Source organism: Oncorhynchus kisutch, linkage group LG14, assembly GCF_002021735.2.
Source record: "Oncorhynchus kisutch isolate 150728-3 linkage group LG14, Okis_V2, whole genome shotgun sequence".
In the NCBI taxonomy this organism is placed as follows: Eukaryota; Metazoa; Chordata; class Actinopteri; order Salmoniformes; family Salmonidae; genus Oncorhynchus; species Oncorhynchus kisutch.
This window is the reverse complement of record NC_034187.2, coordinates 8997065-9017118: the sequence shown is the minus strand read 5'-3', so window position 1 is coordinate 9017118 and position 20054 is coordinate 8997065. Positions and strand designations below refer to the sequence as shown.

The following is a 20054-nucleotide window of genomic DNA, read 5'->3' as shown; positions in this document are numbered from 1 at the left end:
CCTGCTGCGCTAATTCTCCTAACCTGCTGCGTTAATTCTCCTAACCTGCTGCGTTAATTCTCCTAACCTGCTGCGTTAAATCAGTTCTGACCATAGCTGTACTCCATCTAGCCAAAACCATGGGATTGGAGCTCAAGGTTGAAGTTGTCCCTCACCATAGATCAGATGTCCCAACTCCTTACTTTATAATTTAGGATGAATAAATACTATCTAAGGCACTGCATCTAAGTGCTAGAAGTGTCACTACAGATCCTGGTACGACTCCAGGCTGTATCACAACCGGCTGTGATTGGGAGTCCCATAGGATGGTGAGTGAGATGACCAGAAGGGTTAGTAGGATGGACGGGGGAGGGTAAGGAACGAGGGAGGTGAAGGTACTGTTGGAGAAAAGGAGAAAGAATGGGCTGCCTGAACTGTCCTTGTAGTTTGAGTTTGAGCTGAAGTCTGAGTCGGACATGGTTTTGAGGGAGGGCGTACCTTCGCATCCGCGCTCGATCTGCCCACTGCGGAACAGCGCGTCCTGGAGGAGGTCAGGGAGGCGGCCGTTGAGGTCCACTGAGGCCAGGCAGCCCTGGAAACCGTCCCTGGATGCCACCAGCTTGGGCAGGCTACCGTACATACCAGGGCCCAGCCCAGCGATAAACAGATCACCTGGAGGGAGGAGGACACGGACACCGACATGTACTGACAGTCTAGCTTCATCACTAAGTACTTTATTTGACTGTTCTGGTGGGCAAATAAATGTTTTATAGTCCTGTATCTAAAAATAAATGTGATAGAAATAAATACAATTTAAAATACTCTAAGAATTCATCATAACCAACCCAAGTGAACGTGTGTAACTCAAAACCAGAATAGTCCACTAAGTCCATTGCTCTAGGACCTGGATATTCAGGTCTCAGGCAAGGTTAGTCACAATCAACCTCTACCTGTCAGGTCAATAAACTACCTTTGTAATATAGTCTACCTGTCAGGTCACTGAACCACCTCTGTTATATAGTCTACCTGTCAGGTCAATAAACTCCCTCTGTTATATAGTCTACCTGTCAGGTCAATAAACTACCTCTGTTATATAGTCTACCTGTCAGGTCACTGAACCACCTCTGTTATATAGTCTACCTGTCAGGTCAATAAACTACCTCTGTTATATATAGTCTACCTGTCAGGTCACTGAACCACCTCTGTTATATAGTCAACCTGTCAGGTCACTGAACCACCTCTGTTATATAGTCTACCTGTCAGGTCAATAAACTACCTCTGTTATATAGTCTACCTGTCAGGTCAATAAACTCCCTCTGTTATATAGTCTACCTGTCAGGTCAATAAACTACCTCTGTTATATAGTCTACCTGTCAGGTCAATAAACTACCTCTGTTATATATAGTCTACCTGTCAAGTCAATAAACTACCTCTGTTATATACTCTACCTGTCAGGTCAATAAACTACCTCTGTTATATAGTCTACCTGTCAGGTCAATAAACTCCCTCTGTTATATAGTCTACCTGTCAGGTCAATAAACTACCTCTGTTATATAGTCTACCTGTCAGGTCAATAAACTACCTCTGTTATATATAGTCTACCTGTCAAGTCAATAAACTACCTCTGTTATATACTCTACCTGTCAGGTCAATAAACTACCTCTGTTATATAGTCTACCTGTCAGGTCAATAAACTACCTCTGTTATATATAGTCTACCTGTCAGGTCACTGAACCACCTCTGTTATATACTCTACCTGTCAGGTCAATAAACTCCCTCTGTTATATACTCTACCTGTCAGGTCACTGAACTACCTCTGTTATATAGTCTACCTGTCAGGTCAATAAACTCCCTCTGTTATATACTCTACCTTTCAGGTCGAGGTTCTTGGCTCCGTTGACCACCTGACTGGTTGCCTTGGCGTCCACCTTCAGAGTGTGAATGTTGCTGTTGTCACGAGTGATGACCACATTGTGCCACTGGTTGTCATGTAGAGCCCGGTCGCTGTTGCCCTTGATGACGTTGGGCCCATTGCCAAGATCAAACACATAGTGGATGTACCTGAGGGAGGTGAAAGGTTACCCTGGTCACTGAATAGAACACCTGTTGTACCGATAGGGGTGGTGCAGCAGGGGAGATCACCTCTAGGCATCTTGGCCTCTGTGAGTGGAGTGGTTGGTCAACGATTAGAACATGTCAAAATGGTTACATTTATCCATTGTAGTTCAAAGTAATTTATCTAGAGATACAGATGTCGGATCCTAATTTGATGACCCTTTTGTAACATTTTTTCTCCCATCTTCCTACCATCAGGAAATTAAAATGAGCGTCGTAATTTAGACATGTTCACTGAAAAAACGCTGTAACATTAAAATGTACAAACAAATGTATCTGAAATACATCCAGAAAACATCAACAACAGTTGGTTTTTATAGTAATAATAACTTTAATAACACGATAGATGATGGTGTCCACTACAACATACAAGTGTATCTGAAATACAGCCATACAGTAGGCTACACCTAAAACTATAGTCTAATGTAGCCTTTCAAAACTAATCACATATACAGGCCTATAATATCACATGTAAAGACAAGATGAAATTGAGAACAGTACGGAAGCAAACGGAATGAAGTGCAACGGCGCATGAAAGAGAACGACTCCGATTTTAAAGGCCAAAAACCACCCCAAAAAGAGATCAACAGTAGCCAATATATTATTGAAAAATAGGAATGGAAAGATAGGGGGAGGTAGGGAAAGATAGGGGAGGTAGGGAAAGATAGGGGGAGGTAGGGAAAGATAGGGGGAGGTAGGGAAAGATAGGGGGAGGTAGGGAAAGATAGGGGGAGGTAGGGAAAGATATGGAAAGATAGGGGGAGGTGAGGAAAGATAGGGAGAGGAAGAATAGGGGGAGGTATGGAAAGATAGGGGAGGAAGGGAGAGGTAGGAAAGATAGGGGTGGAAGGTAAAGATAAGGGGGAGGTTAGGACAGATAGGGGGAGGTAGGGAAGGATAGGGGGAGGTAGGGAAAGATAGGGGGAGGTAGGGAAAAATAGGGGGAGGTAGGGAAAAATAGGGGGAGGTAGGGAAAAATAGGGGGAGGTAAGGAAAGATAGGGGGAGGTAGGGAAAGATAGGAGGATGAAGGGAAAGACAGGGAGAGGTAGGGAAAGATAGGGGAGGTAAGGAAAGACAGGGAGAGGTAGGGAGAGGTAGGGAAATAAAAGGAAAAATAGCGGGAGGAGGGAAAGATAAGGGGGAGGTAGGAAAAGATAAGGGGGAGGTAAGGAAAGATAGGGGGAGGTTGGGAAAAGTAGGGGGAGGTAGGAAAGATAAGGGGGAGGTAAGGAAAGATAGGGGGAGGTAGGGAAAGGTAGGGGGAGGTAGGCAAATAAAAGGAAAGATGGGGGAGGTAGGGAAAGATAGGGGGAGGTTAGGGAAAGGTAGGGGGAGGTAGGCAAATAAAAGGAAAGATAGGGGGAGGTAGGGAAAGATAGGGGAGGTAGGGAAAGATAGGGGAGGTAGGGAAAGGTAGGGGGAGGTAGGCAAATAAAAGGAAAGATAGGGGAGGTAGGGAAAGATAGGGGAGGTAGGGAAAGATAGGGGAGGTAGGGAAAGGTAGGGGGAGGTAGGCAAATAAAAGGAAAGATAGGGGAGGTAGGGAAAGATAGGGGAGGTAGGGAAAGGTAGGGGGAGGTAGGCAAATAAAAGGAAAGATAGGGGAGGTAAGGAAAGATAGGGGAGGTAGGGAAAGGTAGGGGGAGGTAGGGAAAGGTAGGGGGAGGTAGGCAAATAAAAGGAAAGATAGGGGGAGGTAGGGAAAGGTAGGGGGAGGTAGGCAAATAAAAGGAAAAGTAGGGGGAGGTAGTGAAAGATAGGGGAGGTAGGGAAAGATAGGAGGATGAAGGGAAAGAGGGAGAGGTAGGGAAAGGTAGGGGACGTAGGGAAATAAAAGGAAAAATAGGGGGGGTAGGGAAAGATAGGGGAGATAGGAGGAATTAAGGAAAGATAGGAGGTAGGGACAGATAGGGGAGGTAGGGAAAGATAAGGGGGAATTAAGGAAAGATAGGAGGAGGTAGGGACAGATAGGGGAGGGAGGGAAAGATAAGGGGGAATTAAGGAAAGATAGGAGGAGGTAGGGACAGATAGGGGAGGGAGGGAAAGATAAGGGGGAATTAAGGAAAGATAGGAGGAGGTAGGGACAGATAGGGGAGGTAGGGAAAGATAAGGGGGAATTAAGGAAATATAGGAGGAGGTAGGGACAGATAGGGGAGGGAGGGAAAGATAAGGGGGAATTAAGGAAAGATAGGAGGAGGTAGGGAAAGATAGGGGAGGTAGGGAAAGATAAGGGGGAATTAAGGAAAGATAGGAGGAGGTAGGGACAGAGGGGAGGTAGGGAAAGATAGGAGGAGGTAGGGAAAGATAGGGGGAGGTAGGGAAAGATAGGGGGAGGTAGGGAAAGATAGGGGGAGGTAGGGAAAGATAGGAGGAGGTAGGGAAAGATAGGGGAGGTAGGGAAATATAGGGGGAGGTAGGGACAGATAGGGGGAGGTAGTGAAAAGTAGGGGGAGGTAAGGAAAGACAGGGAGAGGTAGGGAGAGGTAGGGAAAGATCTTGGAGGAAGGGAAATCAAAGGAAAAATAGCGGGAGGTAGGAAAAGATAAGGGGGAGGTAGGAAAAGATAAGGGGGAGGTAAGGAAAGATAGGATGAGGTAGGGACAGATAGGGGGAGGTAGGGAAATGTAGGGGGAGGTAGGTAAAGATAGGGGGAGGTAGGTAAATGTAGGGGGAGGTAGGCAAATAAAAGGAAAGATAGGGGTTGGTAGTGAAAGTTAGGGGGGTAGTGAAAGATATGGAAAGATAGGGGTCGGTAGTTAAAGTTAGGGGGGTAGTGAAAGATATGGAAAGATAGGGGGAGGTGAGGAAAGATAGAGGAGGTAGGGGAGGAAGGGAATGATAGGGGAGGTAGGGAAAGATAGGAGGATGAAGGGAAAGATCAGGGAGGTAGTGCGTAGGTGGGGGGAGATAGTGGCAGGCAGGGGTCAAAGGGCAGTGGGGTTGACTCCTGCTCATATATGTGCCGGGGTCAGCAGCTGGACCAATACAGGCCCTGAGGCCTATCTTTCCATTTATACTGCCTATTGGACGGCACAAAAAATTGTCAAAGACTTTAGTCACCCAAGTCAAGACTGTCAAGACCCCCTTTGTTTTTACACTTCCTCGACTCACGTGTACCTCCTCACATTTGCACTTTCTTCCACTGCAAATCTACCATTCCAGTGTTTTACTTGCTATATTGTATTTACTTTGCCACCATGGTCTTTTTTTTTGCCTTTACCTCCCTTCTCACCTCATTTGCTCACATCGTATATAGACTTGTTTATACTGTATTATTGACTGTATGTTTGTTTTTACTCCATGTGTAACTCTGTGTTGTTGTATCTGTCGAACTGCTTTGCTTTATCTCGGCCAGGTCGCAATTGTAAATGAGAACTTTTTCTCAACTTGCCTACCTGGTTAAATAAAGGTGTTCTCAACTAGCCTACCTGGTTAAATAAAGGTGTTCTCAACCTGCCTACCTGGTTAAATAAAGGTGTTCTCAACTAGCCTACCTGGTTAAATAAAGGTGTTCTCAACTAGCCTACCTGGTTAAATAAAGGTGTTTTCAACTAGCCTACCTGGTTAAATAAAGGTGTTCTCAACCTGCCTACCTGGTTAAATAAAGGTGTTCTCAACCTGCCTACCTGGTTAAATAAAGGTGTTCTCAACCTGCCTACCTGGTTAAATAAAGGTGTTCTCAACTAGCCTACCTGGTTAAATAAAGGTGTTTTCAACTAGCCTACCTGGTTAAATAAAGGTGTTCTCAACTAGCCTACCTGGTTAAATAAAGGTGTTTTCAACTAGCCTACCTCGTTAAATAAAGGTGTTCTCAACTAGCCTACCTGGTTAAATAAAGGTGTTCTCAACTAGCCTACCTGGTTAAATAAAGGTGTTCTCAACTAGCCTACCTGGTTAAATAAAGGTGTTCTCAACTAGCCTACCTGGTTAAATAAAGGTGTTCTCAACTAGCCTACCTCGTTAAATAAAGGTGTTCTCAACTAGCCTACCTGGTTAAATAAAGGTGTTCTCAACTAGCCTACCTGGTTAAATAAAGGTGTTTTCAACTAGCCTACCTCGTTAAATAAAGGTGTTCTCAACTAGCCTACCTGGTTAAATAAAGGTGTTCTCAACTAGCCTACCTGGTTAAATAAAGGTTAAATAAATAAATAAAAAAACAAAACATTGACCTGGTATCGGTATCCCCTTTATCTAGCCTCATTATTGTTATTTAATTTTATTGTGTTACTTTTTATTTCATTTCTTACTTTAGTTTATTTAGTCAATATTTTCTTAACTCTTTTTCTTGAACTGTATTCGGCGCATGCGACAAATAAAATTAGATTTAATTTGCATATGAAATAAAACAACTGATAAAAATAAATAAAGAAATTCCCTAATGAGAAACACATCTAACCCCCTAAAAATGTCAATTTATTAAAGTCCACATATGCATTTACACAAGACACTGTGGCCTGCACGTAGCCTGCACATATCCTACACGTAGCCTGCACGTAGCCTGCACGTAGCCTGCACGTAGCCTGCACGTAGCCTGCACGTAGCCTGCACGTAGCCTGCACATATCCTACATAAGCTACTTGAACTGGCGCCCAGTGGCCCTGCAGTCTAAGGCACCATGTAGGTACTGCATTGAATTCAATCACCTCTTCCAGTTGACACTAATGGCGATTCTACATATCTCTTCAGGCATTCAAATTCTCCTGCTGGCGGATTATTTTCCCCCTGCAGCAAAATGGGTCAAATTAAGATCCGACTACTGTATTCGTTAAAGTCTCTTACTGTGGTGACCATCCCTGTGTACCGGTTGTCTTTCATAGTGGTGCCGGAACAAAAGGAAAGTCAACAAGGAAAGTCTAACACCAGGCGGGATCCCACTCACCCTTTAACCAGCTCCACAGCGATGAAGTCGTTGCCGTCTCCACTGTTGAACAGTATGAATCCATCGGGTGAGGTGGTTTTGAACTGAAAGAAGAGGTGCATGGTGGTGTAGGCCTGCAGGGTGGCCAGGCTCAGGTAGCTGCTCTTAGACTTGAAGGTCACAGGGTCAGCGATGATGGAGCGCATACCAAAGCGGGCGTTGAGCTCACAGAAGTCGATGTCTCCGTTCTTACAGAGATCTATATACAGCATACCGTTGAACCTGGAGTAAGTAGAGTGGGGAATAAATATATTATCTGATGCATGTAAACAGAGAAACCCCTATCTTGTTCACAGGAAGGGACCTGTCGTTCGCTAGAGACAAAGTTATCAACAACACCTGCTGAAGTAAAGCCAAACATAACAACCATGTTACATGATTTAGATAGGCTTTCTCCAGAACAGATATCATTTCAACAATGTCAACATATTCCATCGGATGGCATAGTTGTCACATTCAAATCTTCTTGCATTGCCTGTAAAGCGTTTGTAAACTGTTGTGTCTTTCTGGGTGAAATAAAGATTCTAACATTATATAGCAGAAATAATACAACAAAGTATAGAACAAAGAATATAACAAAGAATATGACAAAGTATATGACAAAGTATATAACAACGTACAGTGGGGCAAAAAAGTATTTAGTCAGCCACCAATTGTGCAAGTTCTCCCACTTAAAAGGATGAGAGAGGCCTGTAATTTTCATCATAGGTACACTTCAACTATGACAGACAAAATTAGAAAAAAGGATTTGTTGTAGAATTTTTTATTTGCAAATTATGGTGGAAAATAAGTATTTGGTCAATAACAAGTTTATCTCAATACTTTGTTATATATACACAGGTACACCTCCAATTGACTCAAATTATGTCAATTAGCCTATCAGAAGCTTCTAAAGCCATGACATAATTTTCTGGAATTTTCCAAGCTGTTTAATGGCAGAGAACTTAGTGCACGTAAACTTCTGACCCACTGGAATTGTGATACAGTGAGCTAGAAGTGAAATAATCTGAAATAATCTGTCTGTAAACAATTGTTGGAAAAATGACTTGTGTCATGCATGTAGATGTCCTAACCAACTTGCCAAAACTATAGTTTGTTAACAAGACATTTGGAGTGGTTGAAAAATGTGTTTTAATGACTCCAACCGAAGTGTATGTAAACTTCCGACTTCAACAAAGTACAGTATTTAACAAAGTATATAACAAAGAATTTAACAAAGAATATGGCAAAGTATATAAAGTATATAACAAAGTATATGGCAAAGTGTATAACAAAGTATTTAACAAAATATATGGCAAAGTGTATAACAAAGTATTTAACAAAGTATATGACAAACTATATAGCAAATTATATAACAAAGCATATGACAAATAATATAGCAAAGTATATAACAAAGTATACGACAAAGAATCTGACAAAGTTTAAAACAAAGTATATGACAAAGTATATGACAAAGAATCTGACAAAGTATATAACAAAGTATATAACAAAGTATAAAACAAAGTATATAACAAAGTATAACAAAGTATATAACAAAGAATCTGACAAAGTTTAAAACAAAGTATATGACAAAGTATATGACAAAGAATCTGACAAAGTATATAACAAAGTATATAACAAAGTATATAACAAAGTATAACAAAGTATATAACAAAGTATAAAACAAAGTATATAACAAAGTATATGATAAAGTATATAACAGAGTATATAACAAAGAATATGGGCAAAGAGGAACCTGAGACTCTGTAGGTGTCCAATGAAGCTAGAGGGGATGGTCGAGATGAAGCGTCTCTCCGTCATGATGCCCGTCTCGATGTTGTGGAACTCCAAACGGGTGTGGTCACCCGCCATCTGGCCTGGAGTAGAGGATGGGGTGGAAAGAAAGAAAACAAGATAGAAAATAAAAAGAAACAGCGTCTGATACTAACACAAAGGGCTGGATTTAAATAGGTGGTGAATATTGGCCAGTACAATATGGTTCAATACAACATAATACTACAAATTAATTAACTTCAGCAAGAACAATTCAGACCTATTAATTGACGTCAACAGTTTATAGTCACCCTTCTCAAATAATGACTTCAAAAATAGCATAAGAAAACACTGAAAGGATAGTTCATCTTAATTAGCAAATGTTGTAATTCATGCCATCCTTAAACTGTGCCAGAACTCCTTTACATGTCACCCATACAATCAGTGGCAGATGAGGGACTTTTCTCCAGGTTTGGGGTCACTTCCATTTCGATTCAGGAAGTAGATTGAACTTCCAATTCCAATTCTCTTCCATGCTTTTCAATTAGGTGACATTGGAATTGGAATCTGCTTAACTTTCTGAATTGACTGGAGTTGAAATGAAGTGGACCCCTTGTTTCTCTCAGACTGTAGATGATATAATACCTTCTGCTATGTCATCGTCCACCGTGAGCTTGTAGGTTTTTCCCCGGCGGACCACGCGCACCGTATGCCACTCATTATCATTGAGTTTTTGCCCAGCATACAGGGTCTCGGGTCCCTTGCCTGAGAACGATGGTTGGTCACAAAGTTAAAGTCATCCTGCATCACCAACCAAACCTTTGCTTTCCACTTTCCAATAGGGGTTGTTACATTGGGCCTTTTTCGATAGAGGAGGCGATATAATGAGCTTATTTATAACCACTGAAAGAAGCAGGGTAATTGAAGGCGTATATTGCAGATGATGATAGCAGAGCAGCTTGACATGTCAAACTGACTTGTCTTCTGATTCATTTAAATTTGGGATCATTTGAGCATCTAATTTTTCGTCACTTTTAAAATTGCATACTGTGGAAAGCAAAGGTTTGGTTATATTTAGGAAATAAATAGTTCAGGTACTGTTTTAAAAAGCAACAAAGAATACTTTTCTTCTAAAACAACATGACTGCACACTGGACTAGCACCTTGTTTGCGAAAATGTACGATTTTAAATATGTATTGAGCAGAAAAACACTGCAGTCAATGCAACAATTACACAGCTTTTACTCATCATAGTGACTCGAAATCCCTTCCACTTTTCCAAATCAGTTATTAGTAGATGAATACTAGGTTAAAAATGACTGTAAAGTGTTACCTACAAGTATACTAGGTTAAAAAGGACTGTAAAGTCTTACCTACAAGTATACTAGGTTATTAATGTATCTTTCACAGCCAGGTAAACCGCCATAGCTGTTGCTTGGTATTACCACAATCCCTCTAAGTACCAGTAAAGTCCTGTGATCTGGACAGCCTACTGCACTGTGTGTGTGTGTGTGTGTGTGTGTGTGTGTGTGTGTGTGTGTGTGTGTGTGTGTGTGTGTGTGTGTGTGTGTGTTCTCACCCTGTCATGGGTGTGTGTGTGCTGTTCATTTGAAGTCAGCACAAACAGAGTATGCCAGACAGAAGCAGACGAGCACAGAGCCCCTGGAGGGATGCTGTATTGATTTGGACAGTTTCTTGTTTCCTTCTGCTGTCAGTTGGCAGTGTTAAAACCTTGATTTGTTTTGTTATGCAAGCTGCAGATATTGGGTCCAGTATTGGTGTGGTATGGTCATTATTTTAGACTATTTTAGTCTTCACATTATTTTCACTAAAGCACGTAATATTCCTCATAACTAAGACATGCTTTACTGTATGGCTCTTTAATAACAAAGGCTATTTGAGACCAGCCTGATGTTATCTGTTGTTTGTCCTGAAATGCCATAGCTATTTCCTTCATTACTTAGCCCCAGACATTATAGGTAGAGCCTGACCGATATGGGATTTTGGGATCCGATTCCGATATTAGAGTAAAAAATATTCACTGTTAACCGATATATCTGCCAATATTTGTATAATTATAGCTGTAATGAAAAAATATATATATTCATTTTCTGAATGTATTGTGGTTTAAAACAGCCCCACAAAGATTCTAAGAAAGCTGATTTCTTACATTTGAGGAAAGAACATTAATTCAAGAATTTAGGAACACCAGAAAGACTATATATATTTTTTTAAACTGTGTCTAGTAAGAGGGATGATAAACTGCAATGATTCCAGCAATTTTTGGGGGCCTAGGCTCTGAAGAAACAGCTGCCTCATGCTAACCAGTTGGAAATAAACTACATAGGACACATGTTCAAGGTATTTAGCTGTGTTTTCATCGATTGGCATTTTTTTCATTGTTTTGCCCATCAAGCAAGGAGTTTATATGGAAGTCAATGAGAGAGTGTCAAATTTGGTCGACCAAAAAAATGGGTGCCTAATTTGCTACATGAGGTTTATTTGATCAAATATGAGTTTCATAATGCTTAGGTTGTTAGGAGTGTACCGATATACTTTATATCGGAGTTGTCTCGAGATGGCTAGGCATATTCATGGAATGAGGCTAGTAGCATAGCATTTCTTTCCATTGAATACAGGCAATTGAAGTCACCCACCCTCATCAATTACTTAAAAAAAAAAATATTACAATAATGAGATGCATCCACCAATCCAAAGAAAGGATAGGCGGGAGCTAGGCAGCCCGCTGTGGTGCTATGTGGACAATGACTCCAATTGTCAGGGCAGAGAGACATGAATCTTGTCAGTATATCCATAATTCTCAGCCAGCACTCATCATGGAAATGTCGGTGGTAATTTGGCCGAAACGTAAAATTTGGACCAGTCTCTATGAAGTGACAATGAACCAATACATCAGAACGTAGCTTTGTAACCGGCAAAGTTTTTTTTGCGTCTCCTCAAAACACATTTGAATGACATAGAGGAACATCCTTCACAAAGACTAAATATGACACGCCAGATTTTGCTTCACTAAAAGGCTGTAACGTTAACATAGAGTTGGACACTCTTAGCACCGCACTTGCTTAACATTTGGGCATAACATCCATTGTTTGTCACGACACCCAACTCCCTACCATGACACTTCAACCTAACAGTATAGGTTTACTTAGTGTAACGCGTCAAGGAAAGATTGGTCTATAGCCCAGTAAGGAGCTACGAATGAATAATACGCGTAAAATCAAATCCTGTGAATGTCACGTCCTGACCTTAGTTCCTTTTTCATGTCTCTATTTTGGTTTGGTCAGGGCATGAGTTGGAGTGGGCATTCTATGTTTTTTCTATGTTTTCTATTTCTATGTGTTTGGCCTGGTATGGTTCCCAATCAGAGGCAGCTGTCAATCGTTGTCGCTGATTGAGAACCATACTTAGGTACCCTTTTCCCCACCTGTGTTTTGTGGGTAATTCTTCTTCCGTGTGTGTTTGTGTGCACCTCGGTTGCGTCACGGTCTTTGCTGTTTACCTGTTTGTTTTTTGGTTATTTCACTTTCATTAAAAGATGTGGAACTACATGCACGCTGCGCCTTGGTTGATTTATGACAGGGAGTTTGAGGATAGTGAGCGCGACAGTGAAGAACTTATTTCTTTTCCAATCCTTTTTCTTCATCTTATATTTATTATTTTCAATGGATTAAACAGTGATACAAATACATTGGACAGAGGCCCATATCGTCCGACATTAATGGCCAATATAATAATATTAATCATATTTGTCACTCACACACACACACACACACACACACACACACACACACACACACACACACACACACACACACACACACACACACATCCTGTACACTGGAGGTTTCCGAGCCCTAATCATGAGTAAAAGCAGTTATTGTTGACTGTACTAAGACCCAAAATCCCTATTCTAATGTCAAATCGAAGCTCAGACTTAGAGGCTAAAACATTTAGATGCAAATAAATCTCACCAAATTAACAATCTAACACAAATCCTACAGTAACCATGGACTCTTCAACTGTGGCATTTCACACGGATAGGACCTACACTGTATGAATAACGTCTCTATAGACTGTATCTCGTTATCATGTTGTATAATCGGGTTACTTCTACTAAACAGGTGTTCTCCATTGTTCACCTATGATGAAGCTTTGTTTGCATGTAACAATTTGTTTTACATTTAGTTACATAATAGGTGGTGATTTCTTAATCTCAACTTTTCTCAAAAAAACAAACTGCTAAATAACCTATCTGCCATTTAAAAGAAAACATATACTAGAGATTATAAAAAGGGTTATATAATCATATGTCTCTAAACAGGGAAAGCATATTGTTTAACATTTTGTTAAACCAAACTTTTATTACAGTGAAACTACTTATATGACTAAAATACATTCATACAAAACAATCTGTCACAGGATCCTATAACATGAAATGTTCTTATTTAAGAAAATATTGCCTTAAATAAAACCCAAAACCTGAAGAGATTAACAAATCACCACCTTGTCTGTTTCTAGTTTGGATGTTTGTGTTGTCAATAGTCTACTGATGGTCTGACCAGTTGAACAGACAGACACACCCATTAGCCATTCTCCAACCAACACTATAAGAAAGACAAACTTCAAATAACACATTCCTTTAAACAGTAGAGTATCATAATACAAGAGCAAAATGAAACTTGAGTGTTAACTTACTGGAAGTACAGTTTATCCTGACACAGTCTAGATGGGGAAGAATAAATGACAGATGAAATTGCATCCTTCAAGGTTATAGCTGCAGACATCCAACAACAAGAATTCCACCCTTCCGGGGACGTCCACATGCAGAGATGCGGCCATTTTGTAAAAGGGGAGGGGTCTCTATACATTCTTAGGTGTTAGACTGTTAGCTTACATTACAAATTGCTGGCTTGAATTGTACAAGTTTGACTCCAGTTGCAATATGATTGTAAAACTAGTAATGTACTAGGTAGATTTAATATGTTCACAAATGTCAAATTCTTGGGCCATATACAAAAATTGTTATGGCTTTATATGGTCATTAGTTGAGTGTTGTGTGGTAAAATGTACATAGCACTTTTGCAGCACTTGTTACAGTCATGAAATTAACTGAGTTCTGTCACCACTACTATAACACTTAGATTATACACATGTCATTTATTTAAAGACGCATAACAAGGACACTGGCTGTCAACATTTTGAAAATGGCCGCTTTTATTTTACCAACCACATAGATTCTTCATCCCAGCATAGACTTTCATTTTGGAGGAGTTTCCTTTATTTTTAAGCTCAAAGTCTACAACTCCAAAGCCTTCACACCAACCTGTTGACTAAACAGACTATTCAAATCATATGTCTGATAATAGCAAGAAGGTGGTGTTAGATTTTCATTATGGAGCCACGGATCTTTGAAACCCAGTGAAATGCTGTTCTAATTGACACTGGAAGTACATAGCAAACAAAAATCATATTTGCAATTTGAGATAGTGAATATCAATATCAAAAGGTGAATTGATTAGTGAAAGATCATTTGACAACAGATTCCTGCCTGTTGTACAGGTTTATAGGGCTGCCATTTTGAGATGGCCTTTGGGATCCTACGATGGACATTCTGGGTGTGTCACCATGTGGCTGGTGGGTTTCATGTGTCGTCAACCGCAACAGAAAAGTGGGAGCGAACAGCCGCGATCCAATCAGCACCAGAACCATGCAGAGGCATAAGACCCTTGTATCTAACAGCACAGGATAGAGACTGTAGAAATATCTGTTGTTTCTATGAAATTATGTATCATATGAGTTTAGATGAAACGCATAAAGAATATCTACCTCTTCAACACTTAAATGTGGATATGTGATGCTCGTTATTGACACTGCACTTCATACAAAACGTTAATTGCGTAGAGTCATTTTGTGCAAACAAATAATGGTAGTTGCATTGCACTTGTATATAGGTAAAAGTACAACTTATTGAACTACTTCAATAAGTAACATAGCCTATCAATACTACTGTACCTATTATAATAATGACAACAAACTATTATGACAAATATCCAGATTTGATAAAGCTTTATTCAATCTTAAGGATAAAATGTGTAAATACAGGTAATGTCAACCAGTGCTTCTTTCCTTTATGCAACACAGTGGTGTTGGTTGTCTGAGGGGGGGGGGGGCAGCCAGCTGCAGGTTTGGCTGGGCTCTGTTCTCGGGCTGTTCGCCTGACGGGCCGCAGGCTTAAGGCCTTTGAAGGGGTGAATACCATCTTTTGACAAAGCATGATGGGAAATGGAGTTGTTCGCAGAGAGTGTATATAGTATGAGTACACCATAAACAGAGAAAAGGAGAACAAATACAAAACCAAAAGTCAAGAAGTTACAACTTGATGACAAGAAGATGATGTTAGTGGAAATGTAAAGTAGAGCTTTTTGTTTGTCAATTTCCTCTAAGTGAGAATGAGTTGGAGGCATCAGAATCGTTCAGTTCTGCTGGCGGACCGAATGAGTGTTCTCCTATACTCCCTTAAAAGACATTCGCTTGACAAACTAGAAAACAGCTACAATAGTAACATTTGTCCATTTTGAGACGCCGTAGTCAGAAATGATCTAAAATGTTGTCATAATATATGCACAAATTCTTCCAAACTGTTTATTCTGGGAAGCATGCGGACAGCTCTTAGAAAGTCACAGCATTTTACAATGCTAACAAAGACATATTATATACATTATATTATAATAGTAAAAGTGTTCTGTTTAGCAATAGTATTCGGGTTTGTGGTAGTGTTCTGTTTAGCAATAGTATTTGGGTTTGTGGTAGTGTTCTGTTTAGCAATAGTATTCGGGTTTGTGGTAGTGTTCTGTTTAGCAATAGTATTCGGGTTTGTGGTAGTGTTCTGTTTAGCAATAGTATTTGGGTTTGTGGTAGTGTTCTGTTTAGCAATAGTATTCGGGTTTGTGGTAGTGTTCTGTTTAGCAATAGTATTCGGGTTTGTGGTAGTGTTCTGTTTAGCAATAGTATTCGGGTTTGTGGTAGTGTTCTGTTTAGCAATAGTATTTGGGTTTGTGGTAGTGTTCTGTTTAGTGTTAGTGTTCTGTTTAGCAATAGTGTTCTGTTTAGTGGTATTGTTCTGTTTAGTGTTAGTGTTCTGTTTAGCAATAGTGTTCTGTTTAGTGGTAGTGTTCTGTTTAGTGTTAGTGTTCTGTTTAGCAATAGTGTTCTGTTTAGTGGTATTGTTCTGTTTAGCAATAGTGTTCTGTTTAGTGGTAGTGTTCTGTTTAGCAATAGTGTTCTGTTTAGTGGTAGTGTTCTGTTTAGTGTTAGTGTTCTGTTTAGCAATAGTGTTCTGTTTAGTGGTATTGTTCTGTTTAGCAATAGTGTTCTGTTTAGTGGTAGTGTTCTGTTTAGTGGTAGTGTTCTGTTTAGTGGTAGTGTTCTGTTTAGCAATAGTGTTCTGTTTAGTGGTAGTGTTCTGTGTAGTGGTATTGTTCTGTTTAGCAATTGTGTTCTGTTTAGTGGTAGTGTTCCGTTTAGTGGTAGTGTTCCGTTTAGTGGTAGTGTTCCGTTTAGCAATAATGTTCTGTTTAGTGGTAGTGTTCTGGTTAGTGGTAGTGTTCTGTTTAGTGGGAGTGTTCTGTTTAGTGGTAGTGTTCTGTTTAGCAATAGTGTTCTGTCTAGTGGTAGTGTTCTGTTTAGTGGTAGTGTTCTGTTTAGTGGTAGTGTTCTGTTTAGTGGTAGTGTTCTGTTTAGTGGTAGTGTTCTGTTTAGTGGTAATGTTCTGTTTAGCAATAGTGTTCTGTTTAGTGGTAGTGTTCTGTTTAGTGGTAGTGTTCTGTTTAGCAATAGTGTTCTGTTTAGTGGTAGTGTTCTGGTTAGTGGTAGTGCTCTGTTTAGCAATAGTGTTCTGTTTAGCAATAGTGTTCTGTTTAGTGGTAGTGTTCTGTTTAGCAATAGTGTTCTGTTTAGTGGTAGTGTTCTGTTTAGCAATAGTGTTCTGTTTAGAAATCGTGTTCTGTTTAGTGGTAGTGTTCTGTTTAGTGGTAGTGTTCTGTTTAGTGGTAGTGTTCTGTTTAGCAATAGTGTTCTGTTTAGTGGTAGTGTTCTGTTTAGCAATAGTGTTCTGTTTAGAAATCGTGTTCTGTTTAGTGGTAGTGTTCTGTTTAGTGGTAGTGTTCTGTTTAGTGGTAGTGTTCTGTTTAGCAATAGTGTTCTGTTTAGTGGTAGTGTTCTGTTTAGCCAATAGTGTTCTGTTTAGTGGTAGTGTTCAGTTTAGTGGTAGTGTTCTGTTTTGCAATAGTGTTCTGTTTAGTGGTAGTGTTCTGTTTAGTGGTAATGTTCTGTTTAATGGTAGTGTTCTGTTTAGTGGTAATGTTCTGTTTAGCAATAGTGTTCTGTCTAGTGGTAGTGTTCTGTTTAGCAATAGTGTTCTGTTTAGTGGTAGTGTTCTGTTTAGCAATAGTGTTCTGTTTAGTGGTAGTGTTCTGTTTAGTGGTAGTGTTCTGTTTAGCAATAGTGTTCTGTTTAGTGGTAGTGTTCTGTTTAGCAATAGTGTTCTGTTTAGTGGTAGTGTTCTGTTTAGCAATAGTGTTCTGTTTAGTGGTAGTGTTATGTTTAGCAATAGTGTTCTGTTTAGTGGTAGTGTTCTGTTTAGCAATAGTGTTCTGTTTAGTGGTAGTGTTCTGTTTAGCAATAGTGTTCTGTTTAGAAATCGTGTTCTGTTTAGTGGTAGTGTTCTGTTTAGTGGTAGTGTTCTGTTTGGCAATAGTGTTCTGTTTAGTGGTAGTGTTCTGTTTAGCAATAGTGTTCTGTTTAGCAATAGTGTTCTGTTTAGTGGTAGTGTTCTGTTTAGCGGTAGTGTCCTGTTTAGTAGTAGTGTTCTGTTTAGCAATAGTGTTCTGTTTAGTGGTAGTGTTCTGTTTAGTGGTAATGTTCTGTTTAGTAGTAGTGTTCTGTTTAGCAATAGTGTTCTGTTTAGTGGTAGTGTTCTGTTTAGTGGTAATGTTCTGTTTAGCAATAGTGTTCTGTCTAGTGGTAGTGTTCTGTTTAGCAATAGTGTTCTGTTTAGCGGTAGTGTTCTGGTTAGTGGTAGTGTTCTGTTTAGTAGTAGTGTTCTGTTTAGTAGTAGTGTTCTGTTTAGCAATAGTGTTCTGTTTAGTAGTAGTGTTCTGTTTAGTAGTAGTGTTCTGTTTAGCAATAGTGTTCTGTTTAGTAGTAGTGTTCTGTTTAGCGGTAGTGTTCTGTTTAGTAGTAGTGTTCTGTTTAGCAATAGTGTTCTGTTTAGTGGTAGTGTTCTGTTTAGTGGTAATGTTCTGTTTAGCAATAGTGTTCTGTCTAGTGGTAGTGTTCTGTTTAGCAATAGTGTTCTGTTTAGTGGTAGTGTTCTGTTTAGTGGTAGTGTTCTGTTTAGCAATAGTGTTCTGTTTAGTGGTAGTGTTCTGTTTAGCCAATAGTGTTCTGTTTAGTGGTAGTGTTCAGTTTAGTGGTAGTGTTCTGTTTTGCAATAGTGTTCTGTTTAGTGGTAGTGTTCTGTTTAGTGGTAATGTTCTGTTTAATGGTAGTGTTCTGTTTAGTGGTAATGTTCTGTTTAGCAATAGTGTTCTGTCTAGTGGTAGTGTTCTGTTTAGCAATAGTGTTCTGTTTAGTGGTAGTGTTCTGTTTAGCAATAGTGTTCTGTTTAGTGGTAGTGTTCTGTTTAGTGGTAGTGTTCTGTTTAGCAATAGTGTTCTGTTTAGTGGTAGTGTTCTGTTTAGCAATAGTGTTCTGTTTAGTGGTAGTGTTCTGTTTAGCAATAGTGTTCTGTTTAGTGGTAGTGTTATGTTTAGCAATAGTGTTCTGTTTAGTGGTAGTGTTCTGTTTAGCAATAGTGTTCTGTTTAGTGGTAGTGTTCTGTTTAGCAATAGTGTTCTGTTTAGAAATCGTGTTCTGTTTAGTGGTAGTGTTCTGTTTAGTGGTAGTGTTCTGTTTGGCAATAGTGTTCTGTTTAGTGGTAGTGTTCTGTTTAGCAATAGTGTTCTGTTTAGCAATAGTGTTCTGTTTAGTGGTAGTGTTCTGTTTAGCGGTAGTGTCCTGTTTAGTAGTAGTGTTCTGTTTAGCAATAGTGTTCTGTTTAGTGGTAGTGTTCTGTTTAGTGGTAATGTTCTGTTTAGTAGTAGTGTTCTGTTTAGCAATAGTGTTCTGTTTAGTGGTAGTGTTCTGTTTAGTGGTAATGTTCTGTTTAGCAATAGTGTTCTGTCTAGTGGTAGTGTTCTGTTTAGCAATAGTGTTCTGTTTAGCGGTAGTGTTCTGGTTAGTGGTAGTGTTCTGTTTAGTAGTAGTGTTCTGTTTAGTAGTAGTGTTCTGTTTAGCAATAGTGTTCTGTTTAGTAGTAGTGTTCTGTTTAGTAGTAGTGTTCTGTTTAGCAATAGTGTTCTGTTTAGTAGTAGTGTTCTGTTTAGCGGTAGTGTTCTGTTTAGTAGTAGTGTTCTGTTTAGCAATAGTGTTCTGTTTAGTGGTAGTGTTCTGTTTAGTGGTAATGTTCTGTTTAGCAATAGTGTTCTGTCTAGTGGTAGTGTTCTGTTTAGCAATAGTGTTCTGTTTAGTGGTAGTGTTCTGGTTAGTGGTAGTGTTCTGTTTAGCAATAGTGTTCTGTTTAGTGGTAGTGTTCTGTTTAGTGGTAGTGTTCTGTTTAGCAATAGTGTTCTGTTTAGTGGTAGTGTTCTGTTTAGCAATAGTGTTCTGTTTAGTGGTAGTGTTCTGTTTAGTGGTAGTGTTCTGTTTAGCAATAGTGTTCTGTTTAGCAATAGTGTTCTGTTTAGCAATAGTGTTCTGTTTAGTGGTAGTGTTCTGTTTAGTGGTAATGTTCTGTTTAGTAGTAGTGTTCTGTTTAGCAATAGTGTTCTGTTTAGTGGTAGTGTTCTGTTTAGTGGTAATGTTCTGTTTAGTAGTAGTGTTCTGTTTAGCAATAGTGTTCTGTTTAGTGGTAATGTTCTGTTTAGCAATAGTGTTCTGTTTAGTGGTAATGTTCTGTTTAGTGGTAATGTTCTGTTTAGTAGTAGTGTTCTGTTTAGCAATAGTGTTCTGTTTAGCAATAGTGTTCTGTTTAGTGGTAATGTTCTGTTTAGTGGTAATGTTCTGTTTAGTGGTAATGTTCTGTTTAGTGGTAATGTTCTGTTTAGTAGTAGTGTTCTGTTTAGCAATAGTGTTCTGTTTAGCAATAGTGTTCTGTTTAGTGGTAATGTTCTGTTTAGCAATAGTGTTCTGTTTAGTGGTAATGTTCTGTTTAGCAATAGTGTTCTGTT

General features: G+C 39.5%; 1 protein-coding gene across 1 annotated transcript in view; it reads right to left on the bottom strand.

The window, feature by feature from the left end:
• Window positions 1-20054, bottom strand: part of LOC109878620 (neurexin-3a-like) — a 665512-nt gene that overhangs the window by 406453 nt on the left and 239005 nt on the right. Inside the window, exons 11-16 of the mRNA XM_031787765.1 lie at window positions 13483-13509; window positions 9412-9531; window positions 8750-8870; window positions 6976-7236; window positions 1850-2040; window positions 478-651 (exon numbers count right to left, since the gene is read on the bottom strand). Of these exons, the coding sequence (XP_031643625.1) occupies window positions 478-651; window positions 1850-2040; window positions 6976-7236; window positions 8750-8870; window positions 9412-9531; window positions 13483-13509 (894 nt within the window). The remainder of the gene's footprint in view (window positions 1-477; window positions 652-1849; window positions 2041-6975; window positions 7237-8749; window positions 8871-9411; window positions 9532-13482; window positions 13510-20054) is intronic.